Source organism: Lissotriton helveticus, chromosome 3_1, assembly GCF_964261635.1.
Source record: "Lissotriton helveticus chromosome 3_1, aLisHel1.1, whole genome shotgun sequence".
Taxonomy (NCBI): Eukaryota; Metazoa; Chordata; class Amphibia; order Caudata; family Salamandridae; genus Lissotriton; species Lissotriton helveticus.
In genome coordinates this window covers 1,153,098,266-1,153,115,083 of record NC_136061.1, presented here as the reverse complement: position 1 = coordinate 1,153,115,083, position 16,818 = coordinate 1,153,098,266, and the positions used below count along the sequence as shown (strand labels likewise).

Here is a 16,818-nt window from a genome sequence, read left to right as displayed (position 1 = left end):
CTGGGATGACAGCAATTGCTACCTGGATGACTGAAAACTGTTTCCAGTTGAATGGGAAAAAAACAGAGATTACGTTGTTTGGCAAAACCCAACAACTGTGGGGTGCTGATTGGTCGCCTATATAACTTGGTACTGCTCAACACCCAAACAGGTGGTAAAGAATTTGGGAGTACGCCTTGAGCAACCTCTTACCATGACAGAGCATGTGATGTCCACCTCAGGCTCCTGTTTTCAAATCATGTAGTTACTGTGAAGATATTTTCCATTCCTCCCACTTCCAGCAAGGAAAATGATGGTTCATGCTGTTGTGATTAGCCGTTTGAATTATTGGCTTCATCGAATGAGGCAATATTATCAAAACTACAAGTGGTACAGTACACCGCTGCACGCATCATTTGCAATCTGCCATCAGGGGCTGCATCTGCTCCCCTCCTGCGTCCCTTACATTGGCTTCTGGTTCGGAAGAGAATTTTTAAAATGTGTTGCTGTATACACAGATGCAAAAACAACAGTTGATGTACAGAATGCAGATCAATGTCATACATTCACCCCAGTACAGAGATCTGGGCCTAAATCTATCGTTTTTTTGCTCACCATGTCGTTCCAGTTTGAACCCAGCCATATGCAAATCAGTCTTGACCCTGTGCCTCGTGGGAACAGTCCAGCCCGAACTGCCAAGCCTGGTCCTCCCTGGTCTGGAAACAAGCATCTTAGGACCGGTTTCAGGGTTTCACCCCTCTTCAGCCAGGATAGCTTGATTCCAGTGGCATGGAGATCACGGGACCCACGTCTGGGCACACCCTTCCCACTCAGGGTGACAAATGTAAAAACAACAGTTGATGGACAGAATGCAGAACAATGTCATACATTCACCCCAGTACAGAGATCTGGGCCTACATCCATTGTTTTTTGCTCACCATGCGTTACACACAGAGCCATGACTTGAAATGGCCCTTGTTACTTAGCTTCAAAGCTTAGACACTATTGCCCTCCTAGACTCCTTAGGTCTAGCGATAAAGCATTGTTACTTCTTCCTTGCGTCAAAATGGTCCAATCAGGTGGCAGGTCTTTGTCTTACTTTGCTTCGTATTACTGGAACAAATTGCCACATCATATTCGAACTTGTGCGAATCACTGTCTCTTCAGTACTTAAAATAACTTTGTTCTGATTTAGATTCTGATGTTGCCTTTCTCCTTTGGTTTTGCCTAGATACCCCTCCCAGGGTGATTTGTGCGCGTTATAAATTAAACTTAACATAACATCAAATGCTCTTATTTTCATTGAGGGATTACTGCAAGGGGAAATAAAAGTCAGTGCAAACTTGTCGTAAAAAGGCCACTATAAAATGGTGACTAAGGAAGGGGTTATTCAAAATTATTCTCTGCCAAAAGCAGTTATAGAACAGCAACTGAAACACTGGTTCCCTTTTAAATTATCGTATCTATTTAGTATTTGTTCCAAGAAGCTCCGTATTGGATGGTTCATTGTGGCCAGTCGTCTTGAAATTTTTCATAAAAGGCTTTAGCTGAATTAATTTTTTCCTTTTGTGGAAATGTATACATAGTTTGAGAAACTGAAATAATCCAAACTTATTTCTTTGTGGGAAATTGAACCACCTGCTGCTTAAAACAAGCAAAAGGTGATGTTGCAGTACACATTTCCTTGAATTCATTTTTTTTTTTAATATATATCGAGGGGTAACTCTTTTTCTTTCAATATATATATAATTTTTTTTTTTTTTTTTTTTTTTATCCAGCCACCATGACACAGTTGAAGGGGCATTCAGGAGCTTTGAGACAATTGAGGTGCATGCTCTCTCTTGTAAGCCCCTGGCCTTTTACATGATTCCAGATAATTAGAAAATGTCAAACTGCATAAGTAGGTTTGTTTTTTACTGTTCTGCTGGATGTTTGCTTATTTTTGTATGACTTGATGGTGGTTTGAGTAATTGATTTACTAACCGTTAAAATAATTTGTTAATGACTTGTAATTTGCAGTTCCCTTAGCTTGAAAATCAGAAAAAGTCGCCAGTTAACTGGTTATTTTGGAGGATATGCACTGGCAGCAGTGCCATCTCTGTTTTTGCTTTATGATGACTAAGCAGCTTCCAAATGTGTAAAACAAATCTTTAGAATACCTAAAGGTAGAATTGAAAGGAAACGTTTTATAATATGTTGAATTACTTCAGGTATTTTAAAACAATGTATTCTTTGTAAATAATTGAGTACTGATATTGTTTTTCCTTTTTAGTCCCAGTGGTTCTTTGTTGTCCTGCTTAGATCAGGTTAAAACCTACCTACTTTCAGATGGAACTTGCAAATGTGGCTTGGAATGTCCGCTTATTCTTCCTAAGGTAAAGTATTATCAATGCAAATTCACTGTTTTAACATTGTATGTTAGTAAGGGGAGTACATTTTATCATTTGCTATTTTGAAAGCTAAATTGTCTGTATGTGTTGTTCCACTGCTTTTTCCATTTTCTTTGGAAAGTCAATAATGTGGATATTTGTATAAGTATAGTTATGTAGCACTCCCCTCCATTTTGCGTTTCTTCCACGCTTATGAGCATGCCTGCGAGGATGAAAAACCTTTATCACTAGCTATGCACCAATCCAGGACCAGGGAGACCTCACCCATTGTACAGTTAAGTGCCTGTCGCCTGGCCAAAAGGGCCACATGTGACAGTCCGAGTAACAAGAACATGTAAAGGGGAGGCTTCATAAAACTCTCTTCCAGCACCAAAATGGTGAATAAGTAGGTAACTTCTCGCTCTTCTCACTGCTGAAAAAAAGATCAAGTTGAATTATAGTTTTTTTCTTTTCTGCTTATCTTCACAATGGACTCTAGATGCCACTTTTGCTGTTTTACTTCTCATTTTGTTGTGCCTGCTCCCTCATCAAAAAGTATTTATGCTATTTTCCTTTTCTTAAATATGCATCGTGTTCTGAATCTGGCCTCCCCAAGTCAGTTATGAAAAACTGTCCGATTGCAAACTCTATTGGATTTTAAAATTGTCCTGTAACTATTTAGGGAGGTCTGTAATGTGAAGTCTGTGTTTTCACGCTCTGGATTTTGTTTGCAGCTGCTTGCTTTGTGGGTCAACTTCTAAATCCTGGCCTCAAATGTACTCTCCCTTCCTCTCTGTCTGACGTGCTGAAAGGCTGTAGGCGCCCGTCCTTTAAAAATACTTTTATTTTAGGATGGGCTCCTCACAGACATTATTTAGAACTCAACCACTGGAGGACTGCACTTGTGTAAAAGCTACCCGCTGCCAGGCATGTTGGCATCATTTGCACAGATTGTCCAAGCATATTAGCAAGTTTATCCCGTCGGTAATAAATGGTTTATTCTCTCTAGATGGATTTTAAAATTCCTGGTATTGAGGAAAGGCACCCATACTAAAAGAAAAGAAAGGGTGTTGAGAATCTATACAGTTTTCAGTCTCCATCTAAGGCTTCTTGAGTCTTGTTTACAGAGGAACTTCAGCAGGGTTTTTACTTAATCCCTTGCTGAGAGCCTGACTAATAATTCATACCATGCTTCCTGTACATAATGTCTGATATATTGAGTCCCTAAAATATGACGCCATTTCAGTCACATATCTTTCAGGGGTAAATCCCTAGCAACCCTCATCAGGAACATGATTAACTTGCCCTTAAATGCCTTCCAGTGTAACTCGCAAATGAAAGATATGGCCTTCATTCACACTTGATGTCAAAGTTGAATTAAAATGCGAGATTGCAGCAGCATGGATGTGGTTACTTAGTGCTGTTTGGGCAACCTTCCTTCCCCAGTAATTCAGGCACTCTGCTCCCAAGCAGGCACACAGTTCTTTGCAAGAAATTACCTGAGTAATCATGTGGGGTTGTAAGTCACAACAGCCACAGGTGTGATTCATAGGTGTTACCATGACACTGTGGAGATGGTGGACCTTGGACTCTACCCGGTATTTCACATTTTAGGTCAAATGGTGCAGTGAACAATGGCGCGATTGGATCGCTGGTTAAATGCTGCTTACCCCAGCTCTCCGCAGGTTCTGGTATAGTGCTGATGCAAAAGGAAGAGGAGAGCCGTCTGAGGTGAGAAAGGAAGAGAAAATGTGAATGCAATAGACTTTCTACATGATATATGCTTTACCCTACTCATGAATGCTGTTCAGGGTCGAACGGGCCGTAGCCGGCACCGGCCATTTTTGTAAGAGTCAGCCGGTTTTGTAGCATGGCTGTAATATTGGACCCCTGTAACAAAAGCAGCTGTAGTGTTTTACACTTGCACATCCACATGCTCCCCTCTCCCCCTGCCGCCACCACCACCACCGAGCACGCACCCGGTACAACGTAATTACTAGGGCCGGGTTGCGTTCCACTCTGGCCCTGATGCTATTACATCACACTACTGTCAGCTTGTGTATAAGGTCTGTGCAGGCCCATGAAGCTGTCTTGCTTTATTTCGCTTGATCTTTAATACATAGTTATACTATTTTATTGTATGAGTAATAAAAAAACAATGTCCTCCTGCTTCATAATCGAGCATGCACATCTGGCCCTCCTACAGAAACCTCCACCCGGAGCCTGTCCCAGACCAATTATTGCTAGATAATAAAACTGCAAGGATAGAGACGTTATCCTACAACACGCCAGGCTTAAGAAGGCCCTTACTTAGACCTCGCATCATATAATCATCTTTCCAGATTACAGTAGGCTGGTTCAACAACAACAAACACTCCAAAAAATTGCCTCTCCGCCTACATTTAAATCCACACTTGGGGAAAGTTGAGCACGCTAAATGTCGTAATCAACAAGGTATTTTTATTTATATCAATTCATTTTTTCAATTTAAACAAAATTTGTCAAAAAAATCATGAATGAACCAACACACAAAGACAATTATTGGCAATACATATTTACATCAGAATTAGTGAACTATTTGCCATACAGTTGTATTGCAAACTGAAAAAAAGAGAGGGACATTCAACCATAAATGACAAAAAAATTAACAGAATTAACACACAGAATAGTTTTGGCATGACAATGTAAAGAAGTGAATTACGAGCAAGTGTAAAGAATCAGTATAGAACCCAATAAAGTTTTTGAAAAAGGAAAGAAAGTAGCAAAGAAGCAAAGGAGCAAATGCACTTTATAATTCTTTTTACAACCAGTAAGAACTGGTATTAGGGAACGGATCCCAATTAATCCTTGCTAACTGGCCGACGCGTTTCGAATCCAGGTAGTGGTTTCCTGGAATCTCATCAGGGCACAAATTAATCTCTCTGTGGGGTAAAGAAGAAAAAAAGGGGGGGAACGTAATTTAATTGTCAAATTTATAGTCAAGGACACTAAACCCTGTTTAATGTGACACTCCAGTCTCAACCTGAACCTACCAATGTAGGAATTGAAGCCGATTAAAGAAAAGAAGCAAGTCTGGTGAAGCAGCCATGTAGTCACAAGGAAGGAGGGGGCCACCTGCAGTACGAGGCAAAGAAAAAGACATTGGAGAACTAACTCCGTAATCGTGTGGCTAGTCACTGAATGAGCTAGTAGTCAAAGAACCTACCGTCAGCTGGTGCACTTAAGGAGAGCTGGCGGCTGGCGCTGTGTTGAAATAATTTTTCATAACTGAATCAAGGGAACGCCGTAGTGATCGAACACTGTGAGGGCAAAAGGACAACTGAATGAGGGAAATGCTTGGATGTGTTCCAAACATGCTCGGTAATTATCCCCTTAAAAAAACGTACCTGCGATGAACAGACCCGGGCCAAAAGGCTTCGTGTTTTCTTATATTCTTATGTTTGTCAAGGCACGATTCTACTGCTTCCACTGCAAAAATAGCGGAGTGGAAAGATTAACAAATGACCAAATGAACGATGCCAGGAGTAAATTGGAAAATAGAAGGGGTTGCATGAGCATAGCGTACCTGTGTCTGCCCCAGTCTTGGTCGACGGCGTTTCTGCAGTGGTTTCAAGATGGGAGGTGGGTGTGTTTACCTGATCTGAGCTCTCCGGTGGAGAGCTGAGCCTTGTGGGAGATGTAGTCTTGTGCATAGAGGCACAAGGGAGATGGGAATGATTCACTGGAATTAAAGCGGAAGAAATTATTTTACTTCGAAATGGAATGGGTGGCGCCTCGTGTTTATGAATATTGTGTGAAGGATTAGTTTGCCGAGGATGAACGAGGCAATCAGAACAGTTAAGGCTGCCGCATAGGAACAAGGCACTGTAGCATTAAAGTCTTGCGATTTCAGATAGGCTATTAAGGCCCTTCTGTGCGCTATTAAGCTTGAGGATAAGATATGCTTCCTTTTTGAGAAGCATTCTGTCCACGTCTGCGTTGCGATTTAAGGATCGGAATGTATGTAACACCGTCCATTTGAGTTCATTTTCATCGTGTTTGGCTTCCAAGAAATGTTCCACCATTGGTGCATTGAGAATTTTGTTTTTAAGCCGGGACCTGTGTTGGCAGATGCGAGTATTAACCTGTTGTCTAGTTTTCCCTATATAGATTTTGTCGCAGGGACATAAGACCAGATAGACCACATTCTTGGTCTTACAGTTGGAAAAATCAATATGTTTCCATCTGGTATCATCATGTAGGAACTCGTCACCTTCAATGGTATTGGGGGGACACAACACAAGTGCCACACTTGTGGTGCCCGGTGATTGGTTTCAGGTTCCATTGGGTTAATAAGTCATTTTTCTTTTTTGGTAGTGTGACATCTGCCCTTGTAATTTGTTGTCCCAGGTTTTGATTCTTCCTGTATGCAAACAGGGGACGTGGAAATGAACATTCTAGGTTGTCCCTTCAGATGCCAATTATTAAGCACAGTTTTCCTCAATTTGTGAGTGCCTGGCCCAAAAGTGGTGACACAGACTAGTCTATCAAGTGCAGGTTTTGAACGCACTTGTAAGAGGGTTTCTCGGGGGGTGAAGCGCGCTCTTTTGAGGGAGTGCTTCAATAATTTCTTGGGATACCCTCTTTCTTTCTTTTCTTGGCAGAATCTCTCTGCATGGGACGAGAAGTCTTCCAAATGTGAGCAGTTTCTCCTGATGGTAATAGCTGCCCGTACGGGAGGTTAGATTTTAGATTCCGGGGATGAGCGCTCTTCTGATGCAGAATGGTATTTCTGTCCGTGTCCTTTCTGTAAAGGGATGATTTGAGCTCACCATTGATGCATGGTATTTCCACATCAAGGAATGTCATCCTTTCATTACTGTGTGCAATGGAGAATTTGATATCCCCATGCTTGTTATTCAGCCATTCGTGGAATGCCACCAGCTGGGTCTGGCTCCCCTGCTACAGGAGCCAGACGTCATCTATGTAACGGAACCACTGATGACGTCTGGCTCCTGTGGCAGGGGAGCCAGACCCAGCTGGTCGCATTCCACGAATGGCTGAATAACAAGCATGGGGATATCAAATTCTCCATTGCACACAGCTCATTCAGTGACTAGCCACACGATTACGGAGTTAGTTCTCCAATGTCTTTTTCTTTGCCTCGTACTGCAGGTGGCCCCCTCCTTCCTCGTGACTACATGGCTGCTTCACCAGACTTGCTTCTTTTCTTTAATCGGCATCAATTCCTACATTGGTAGGTTCAGGTTGAGTCTGGAGTGTCACATTAAACAGGGTTTAGTGTCCTTGACTATAAATTTGACAATTAAATTACGTCCCCCCCCCCCCCCCCCTTTTTTAGGTTTCGCTGGAGGGCGGAGCTCTTAGCTCCGCCTCCAGAGAAATCTCTTGATTCTAGTAAGGAAAATGGAAAACGCCCCCCTGTCCCATTGGCTAGCTCCATAAATGGAGGCTAGCCATTGGAACAGACATCTGTCCGTCAAGGCCGGACCAGATTCGGGGGCGTTCCCGAGATTTTTTCCCAGGGCGGAGTTACGTTTTTTCCCGTTCCCTCCCCTTTCACTGTAAGTCTGTCCATTCCCGCCCCCTCCGTGTGCCTTTCCGCCCCCCCCTCGCTGTCCTGTGCACGTTTCCCGCCGTCCGTGTCCTCTCCCGCCCCCTCCCGCCGTCCGTGTCCTCTCCCGCCCCCTCCCGCCGTCCGTGTCCTCTCCCGCCCCCTCCCGCCGTCCGTGTCCACTCCCGCCCCCTCCCGCCGTCCGTGTCCTCTCCCGCCCCCTCCCGCCGTCCGTGTCCACTCCCGCCCCCTCCCGCCGTCCGTGTCCACTCCCGCCCCCTCCCGCCCCCTCCCGCCGTCCGGGAGAGCATACGCCAGTGAGAGGACACCGTCGGTTGAGTCGGAGGACTCCCGAAAGGAATCCATCGAAAACTGGTGAGTGAGACAGCATTTGTGTAGGCGGGGTGAGAGGACCTTTGGCAGTACAAGTTGTTGAACTCACGGAGGTTGAGGTTCAAATATTCACGGAGATATCCTCTAAAAATGTCCATAGACGCAGGACACGAGCGAGAGGCAGCCGCAGACGAGCTGTTCAGTAATTTACCAAAAGTCGGCAGTAACGGTACTGATACAAGAACATTGGAATCTAATACGGACAATGATGTCAAATTTCTTTTAAAAGATCTTGAAAAAAAGATGAAAAGTGAAGTAACGAAGTGGTGGGAGCACAAGTCTTTAACAAAATATGTGGAGGTCGGTAGAGCACCGCGAGGGCTCAGAATACTCCTCAACCAATCTTTGACAACCCCAATCCCCATCTGCTTAGGGAATGCGGTGAGAGTAAGAAGCCAATAGCCGTCCGTTCCACAGGTTCCTCAGGTTCGAGGGTAAATGCTTGTTTTTCTTCCAGATCATGAGGCATATTAGCGCTCGTCCCCAACTCTGCACTCCAGGGTTTAGCTATCCGTTAACACCATTCGGCTTCACTCCTTGTTCTTAGCTCTGTCATTCTGGTTTTTCCCCCTTTAAGCTTATTTGACAACACAGCGTATTTTAATGAACATGAAGTAAGGCTGCAAACTTTACGAAGACAGCCTAAAACATTTTCAAATTTATGTACCTAGAAATCAAAACACACTGTAAGACTGTGAGACTGTAAGAACAACAACCACGAAATTCTCACTTAAGGACAAGGCAGCACTATCGGTGTTTAACGATCCCTGAAGGTTTAGAAGCAGTTTCTGTGCCGGATTTGTTACTGGTGAGAAGGCTACTGGAGAGACCAGATCCTCCCCGACTGGAACTGTTAACTCTTTCATTAGCGTGAGGCAACTTAATGGTACCCTAACTGGCGCTAGAGTGACATTGAACATAATCTCACGGTGGCTCTGTTATTAATTGTGTAAACCAACACCTCTTTTCACAAGGTTCCTGCTTTGAGAAGTCACTTTTCCCAGCTCTTTGCGGGCGTGTGCAGCGTCCGCCGGTGGGTGCGCTTGCACTCCCCTACAGGACCCAGGCTGGCTGGCGGGAGACTTTCTTAATGAGACCAAATAAGGCCTGGAATAAAACCAGCCCCTTTGAAAATATTCCAGTCCCAGCCCATGTGGACTGGGTGGAGGAAAACAAAAGCAAAGGTTGCATGTCTCGTGCATCCCGTAGATTCTTTACTTCTGCTTGCTTTTTTTTTATTGTAGTGAAATTTGGTTTATCCAGTTAGTTACTGGGTGTTTTAAAAGTTATGCTTGCATCTCTCCGCTTTTGCTCCTAGGAATCTCATGGATGTTCCAATTTAAGAGGCACTGACGCACACCAGAGAGCCTCCTTCAAATACCATGAACATGACCAGGCTGGCTTTTTTTTTTTTTTTTAAGTAGAATTACTTCCTGTTTGAACAAGTCGGTGCCAGTAGTGCTGCGAACAATTTTCACTGTGGGGGTGCTGCAATGCACATCATATGACCAGGGGCGCAACTAGACCAGAACTTAAGGGTGGGGGGGGGGGTGTTAAGTCTCCCAGCCAGGGCTGGTCCTAGCACTGGTCGCGCCTGGTGCACCAGTCTTTTTTGGAGCCCCTTCCCCATTACCTCCGGAAAAGTTAGAGCTATTAGCAATGTAAATGACAATGCCATTTATTTATCTGTTTTCAAAACCAACACATAAATACAAATTTTGTCATTTACAATGCCAATAGCTCAAACTTTTCCAAAGGCGAAACCTTTGCATTGTAAATGCTTGTTTCTTCTTTACCCCACAGAGAGATTAATTTGTGCCCTGATGAGATTCCAGGTAACCACTACCTGGATTCGAAACGCGTCGGCCAGTTAGCAAGGATTAATTGGGATCCGTTCCCTAATACCAGTTCTTACTGGTTGTAAAAAGAATTATAAAGTGCATTTGCTCCTTTGCTACTTTCTTTCCTTTTTCAAAAACTTTATTGTGTTCTATACTGATTCTTTACACTTGCTCGTAATTCACTTCTTTACATTGTCATGCCAAAACTGTTCTGTGTGTTAATTCTGTTAATTTTTTTGTCATTTATGGTTGAATGTCCCTCTCTTTTTTTCAGTTTGCAATACAACTGTATGGCAAATAGTTCACTAATTCTGATGTAAATATGTATTGCCAATAATTGTCTTTGTGTGTTGGTTCATTCATGATTTTTTTGACAAATTTTGTTTAAATTGAAAAAATGAATTGATATAAATAAAAATACCTTGTTGATTACGACATTTAGCGTGCTCAACTTTCCCCAAGTGTGGATTTAAATGTAGGTGGAGAGGCAATTTTTTGGAGTGTTTGTTACAAAGAAGGCCTAGCCTCCTCACCTGTCCTTTTGGGCCTGGCTCCCTCCTTGTGTCCGGTTCAACAACAACAGCATTCCTTTGTGGAAGCCAAAGCCTACTTGCGGAATCTTAAAATCCACTTTTCTCTGTGGTTCCCGGCCGGCCTGAGAGTGTCCTATTAATCAGACACACTTCTTCGATGCGCCAGAGGAGGTGTTCAACTGGACAGATGAAATCGTAAATCTGCAACCCATACTCCACCAAGGATGGACTCTGATTCTTCCTCCGGGGGTCCCAGCCACAATCACTCCAAAGTCGCTGACAAACAGCTCCGTAGGTTGCGCTCCAAGAGACGATCCAAGACTCTCGTAGCAAGTCCTGCATGCGACTGGCAGGAGGCCAGCTGGAGCTGACAACACCCCAATCAACCTCTGCAAGGATATATGTTGTCTATAACATGTCAGACGGCAATATTATTTGGGGAAATTCTATATTCATTGTCCCCTTGACTCTAAAGATGCTTGTATGTACAAGGGTTGTTTATCGGGGATCCATTGGCAGGGAGTAGTCTCTGCCCCCCTTTGGGGTTGGGACTCTCAGGGTACCACGACAGATGCTTCAAAGTTCATGAGGTATTGAGGTGGGAGGGAGGGGAGGGGGGTGTTGAGGGGAAGTTATTGTTTGTTTCCAGTTCCACGTTCCCATATTACACATGCAGTTTCCCATTGGACCATTCCCTCCATAGGTCATCTCACATCCATATACACTACCGCCAAACATGCCACCAGTCACGACCGATGCTTTAGGAAGGAGACTCTACGTTGTTAGGTGAAATGTCCATGGTCCTTTAGATGAGATTACACGAGAGGCCATACTGTGCCAGGCTAAACGCTACAAAGCAGACGTCCTGCTTTTACAAGAAACCCATCTGCTGGGTAATAAGACACTGTGCTTGGCACGATTTGGCTACACCCAGATTTTTCATTCCGGATTAGCTAGAGGTTCCCGGGGAGTGGCGATTTTGATCTACCGCAGAGTCCCCTACATGCATGACAAGATCTGGTTGGATCCCGTTGGATCCCCATGGCCGATACATTATAGCTCAGGTACGCTATACGGTGAGCAACTCATTCAGGGTAGTGTCTGGGTAGCCTGGAGCCTGGTGGAATGCTAGACAACACTGTGGACAGAGATCCCCTCTGGTTTAACCATCTTTGGGGGAGACTGGAATGATGTTTTGTGCTTGCATAGTTACAGATGGCGCAGCGTAGGGAGGTTACAGTCACTGATACAAGGGATGGGGTGGGTGAACACTTGGAGGAGACTTCACCCAACTGACCAAGAATTCACATATTTCTCCAATGTCCATGAGCCATTCACCCGCCTTGACTATGTTTTCATATCTGCAACCCACATTCATAGACTGGAGAAAGCAGAAATCCTACGGAGTGGCCTCTCTGACCACGACCAACAGACCCCAGGCGTTCCCCCTTCCGATGGCGGCTCTCGACATGGCACCAGCAAGATATGCAATACAAAGGGGGCGTGGCTTGGTAGCCGATGGAGGAAGACGTGTGAGCGCTGAGCTCCGCAGCGGCCTTCCCCCATTAATCCTGCAATAGCTGATCCTGGTGGCCCTGACGCCCTGAATCTACCCGCGTCTCCTCCTGCACTCCTGGGGGCCTGCCCGGAGGCGAGCCCCAGGCTGCGTGAAGCCTGCGCTGCACCGACGGATCGGTGGGCGGCGCCGGCCATATTGTGGCCTTGACGATCGGCCGCATCCCCGGCCTCAAGTCCTCCGGCAGCCGACCTGCGGCGGTACCTGGCCGGCCGCCGACTGCCTCGCGACCTGGAGCCCTGGTTGCGGAGCTTGCCGCAGCGGCGGAGCCTGAGCCGCTTCCCTGCGGTGTGACTGCGGAGACCCGGCAGGGGCGCTTGCACGTGGGGGGACCGGGTGCGGCCCCCGGCCCGGGGGGGCCCTGCTGCTGCCCAGACGAGGAGCTTGTGGTGGGCTCGGACATCTCCCCGTGCGGCCTGCCAGGGACGCGGCCACCCGGCGCTGCCCCCTCCCAGCTTGAACTTGGGGGGGCCCCGCTGTGCACCGCCTGTAGAGCGCAGGCTCGGAGTGCGGACCGGCCCTGTGCTGCCCGGAGGAGTGGGCCTCGGACCCCGGGATTGGGACGCATCCAGATTCTGAAGCTGCTGACCTGAGGGGGGGCGCTCCTGTGCGACCCCTGGCCATCCCCCATTGAGGGACTCTGCCACCACCGAAAGACTGGTGACCTGAACCTGAGGCCGCCCGGGGGGTCCTATCTCTTGGGACCCGGGCACGCCGCTCCCTGACCCTCGCGCACTTGGGTCCCTCCACGGCCGCCCCGCCGCCATTTTGGGCTGGTGGATCTGCACGTTGCAATTGGGCTTGGGGGAGTGCGGCAGCCAGGGGGGCCCCTGGTGGTCGGTGGACTGCATAGTGTCGAGTGGGTCCCAGGAATCATCGGAGAGTGGCTGGTTTTGGGGACCGGCGGACCCGGAGGGAGTGCCGCACGACAAGTGACTCCGAGGATTGCGGCCTGGCGAGCTATACACGGGGTAAGGCGCTGACCCTGTTGCTGCGGGGGAGAGACGCGGCTACCCCCATGGGGAAACGCCCCTTGAAACCCCCCCCTGAGGCTGCTGGGGGGCCTGTGGTTGATGGGGGCCCCATTCCGGACGCTGTCCCGGCGGCGGGTCTGCCGCAAAGTCAGCTGGAGCAGATCCTGAAGGCAATCGCCGATACCAGGGAGGCCCTGCATCATGATATCGGGCAGGTGTCCACGAGCCTGGGCCTCCTACGTGCAGACCACGGCAAGTTGGCAGATCGGGTCAAAGAGACCGAAACTCGGATTGAAGCGCTGGAACCTTCGTCGAAAGCGGCTGGCGCCTTGCTGGGGGAGCTGCAGCGGAGGGTGCACCTGCTGGAACAGAGGGCGGAGGACACAGAAGGGCGCAACCGCCGCAACAACATTCGCGTGGTGGGCCTGCCGGAGAAAATTGAGGGGGCCGACATGTTGGGCTATCTGGAGGCCTGGCTACGGGATGTAGAAACGACCGCCGAAGGTTCGGACACCCTCGGTCTCACAAACTGAGCAGGAGCGCAGGGATGCCCTTCAGGCGGTCTCCGACATCTCTCAGGCGTTGGACTCCGCGACGGCTGTGGAGTCGGGATCTCGCGGTGGCACTGACGGGGGGACCTCGGAGGAATCGGCGACTGGGGACCCCACACCTCCGCATGCCACGCCTGGGACTGCAGATGGTTTGCTGGACGAGTGAGGCCAATGCTCCCCTGAACTGGTATCGTATGACCTGCTGTGATCGTGACCTGGGATGGCGACATTGACCTGTTGGGCCTGGGACTGGTGTTGGGCGGCCACCAGCTGTGGCGCTAGTAGCTTTACTTGTGGAGGGGATGCGGGGGGCATGGGGCACGTAGGGGAGGCCTAACTGACTCGGGGGAGTGAGCTGCTGGCGAGCTGGTGAGAGAGGCGACAGGCCACCCCCTCATCTCCCACACCTACTGTGGGACTCTGGTAGTTACCAGGGATTGTTACTGTTGGGTGCTACTTATTTGGATGGGTTTCTACTGTTGGGGACCTATTCTGGGGAGGGGTGGGACGTGGGGCTGTTGGGGTGTGTCGGGGTTCATTTCATGGGGGGTAGCCAGTGTGCGTGCGAAAGTTGCTTTCATTGGGGTTGTGCTTGTCGTGAGGAATGGGGACCCTCCTTGATCTGAAGTGTGTGACCTGGAATGTGAGGGGTCTGAATTCCATGCTGAAACGCCACAGGGTCCATGCCCATCTTGTCCGCAGGGGGGTGCAGGTTGCCTTCCTGCAAGAAACCCACATCGATCAGACTGAGGGGCGGGCCCTGCAGCGCAGGTGGCGGGGGCATATGTTTTATACCACTTACTCGGCATTTGCACGGGGGGCTTTGATTTGGGTCCGGGCGGGGGTTCCCTTTCAGCCTTTGGTGACGATAATTGATCCTGAGGGAAGGTTTGTTGCTGTACAGGGCCGCCTGGATGGGAGGGACGTGACACTCTGCAGTGTCTACGCCCCGAACGTGGACCAGCCTGCTTTCTTTGCGCGACTGTCTGGGAAGCTGGCGACTGTCCTGGCTGGCACGGTCCTGCTTGGGGGGGATTTTAACTCTGTGTTGGACGTGGGGCTAGATCGCTCTCACCCACCGCTAGCGCAGGCAGCAGCTCACAAGTTGGCGCAGAGTAGGAGAGAATGGCAGGGTAGTTGGGGCCTAGTCGATGCATGGCGGACCCACCACCCGACGGAAAGGGATTTCTCCTTTTACTCCCCCCCACACGATCTGCATGTTCGCCTAGACAGCATTCTGTGTTCCCTGGACATCCAGAGCCTGGTCCGCCATAGTGAGTACTTGACTAGGACGGTGTCTGACCACAACCCTTGCCTGGTGACGGTACAGTGGATGCGACGGCGCCAAGCTATTCCAACGTGGCGGTTAAACCCACTGACGCTGGAGGACCCAGCATTTAAGGCCAGTGTGCGTAGTGGGGTGGAGGGGTATTTCGACGCCAACGTGGACACAGCCTCCAGCAGGGCTATAGAGTGGGACGCCTTTAAGGCGGTGGTTCGGGGCGTCTGCATCTCGGCTACCGCGGGTGTCCGCAAAACCCTGCTGCAGGATGTAGAGCGCAGTGAGGACCGATTGCGCGCGGAGGAACGGCGCAGCCATACGGACACTGAGGCTTATGGCGCGGTTTCGGAGGCACGAGAGGTGGTGGCGGCAGCATTGGAAAAGCTGCGCTGCTTTGATTATAAGGAGTTCCTGGTCCGCGCTCACGCTGAGCGGGACAAAGTGGGTTCGTTGCTGGCGTGGTTGGCCAGCCCTGGGGCCCGTGGCTCCCCTATAGTGGTGCTTGCCACGCCGGAGGGGCGCATGGTCTACACGCAATTGGACATTAACGACCAATTCCTCCAGTATTACGAACACCTTTACAAGAGCAGGATGCCAGAACCCCCGGCAGAGCTGGAGGAGTTCCTGGTCTCGGCGCAGTTACCCAGGCTCGACCCGGAGCACGCGAAACAGCTGGGCGGAGATATCTCCGAGGGGGAGATCAGGGTGGCCATCAAACACATGGCTCGCCGGAAGACTCCGGGTACAGATGGGCTCCCGATTGAATTCTATGCGGCCTATGCGGATGTGCTGGTTCCGCGATTGCAGGCGGTTTACCAGGAGGCCTGGAACTCGGGGTGCTTGCCGGCGTCTACTCGCGAGGCCTTAGTGATACCCTTACTGAAGAGAGGAGGTGCCGCGAGCTGCCGATCGGCGTACCGCCCGCTCTCCATGCTCACCACGGATTATAAGATCCTGAGCCGGGTTCTCGCGACGCGGCTCCTGACCCACATGCGCTCCTTAGTGCATAGCGACCAGGCGGGCTTTATTCCTCAGCGCACCACTGCCACCTGTGTGCGCCGGTTGCTCAGGATCATGGGGGGGCGAGGCCGCTAGCTTTCCGAATGCCGCAGTCCTCTCGATTGACATCGAGAAAGCATTTGATAGCGTCGAGTGGCCATACCTGCTCCGTGTCCTAGAGACATTTGGGCTGGGTGACCGCTTTGTGAAATGGACTGCCTTGCTCTATGCCGCGGCCACGGCCCGGGTCAAAACGGGGACCACCATTTCAGCCTCTTATGCGGTGGGTAGAGGAACCCGACAGGGGTGCTCTCTGTCGCCCCTGTTATTTGCACTGGCCATAGAACCACTGGCTGCGCATGCCCGGCTGGGCCGGGCGTATGCAGGGCTTCAGCTGAGAAACGACACCCACTACATCTCTCTCTACGCGGACGATTGCCTGTTGTTTTTGGCGGACGCGGACGATTCACTACGTGGGGCCGAACAGCTCCTATCGGACTTTGGTCGCCTCTCGGGGCTGCGAGTCAACTGGGGGAAGTCTTGCCTCTTCCCGCTGACTCCGAGGGCCGCTGACACCCAGCCGGAGGGTGCCTTGCAGTGGGAGTACCATTGCCTCCCCTATCTGGGCACACTCATCTATCACTCGCCTGCGGCCCTCCTAGACGGTAACATCAACAGGGCAATTCGGAATCTGCGGGGTTGCATGGGTTTCTGGCAGACGCTGCCGCTCTCGGTCGCGGGTCGAGTCGCGCTGTTGAAGATGGTGG

At 49.3% G+C, this 16,818-nt stretch overlaps 1 protein-coding gene across 2 annotated transcripts in view; it reads left to right on the top strand.

Annotated features, from left to right (window-relative positions):
• The window catches only part of MBD5 (methyl-CpG binding domain protein 5), a 501,160-nt gene that overhangs the window by 92,506 nt on the left and 391,836 nt on the right, over positions 1-16,818 (top strand). For both annotated transcript variants that reach the window (XM_078681764.1, XM_078681763.1), the window contains exon 4: positions 2,252-2,354. In XM_078681764.1, coding sequence (XP_078537890.1) covers positions 2,252-2,354 — 103 coding nt within the window. The remainder of the gene's footprint in view (positions 1-2,251; positions 2,355-16,818) is intronic.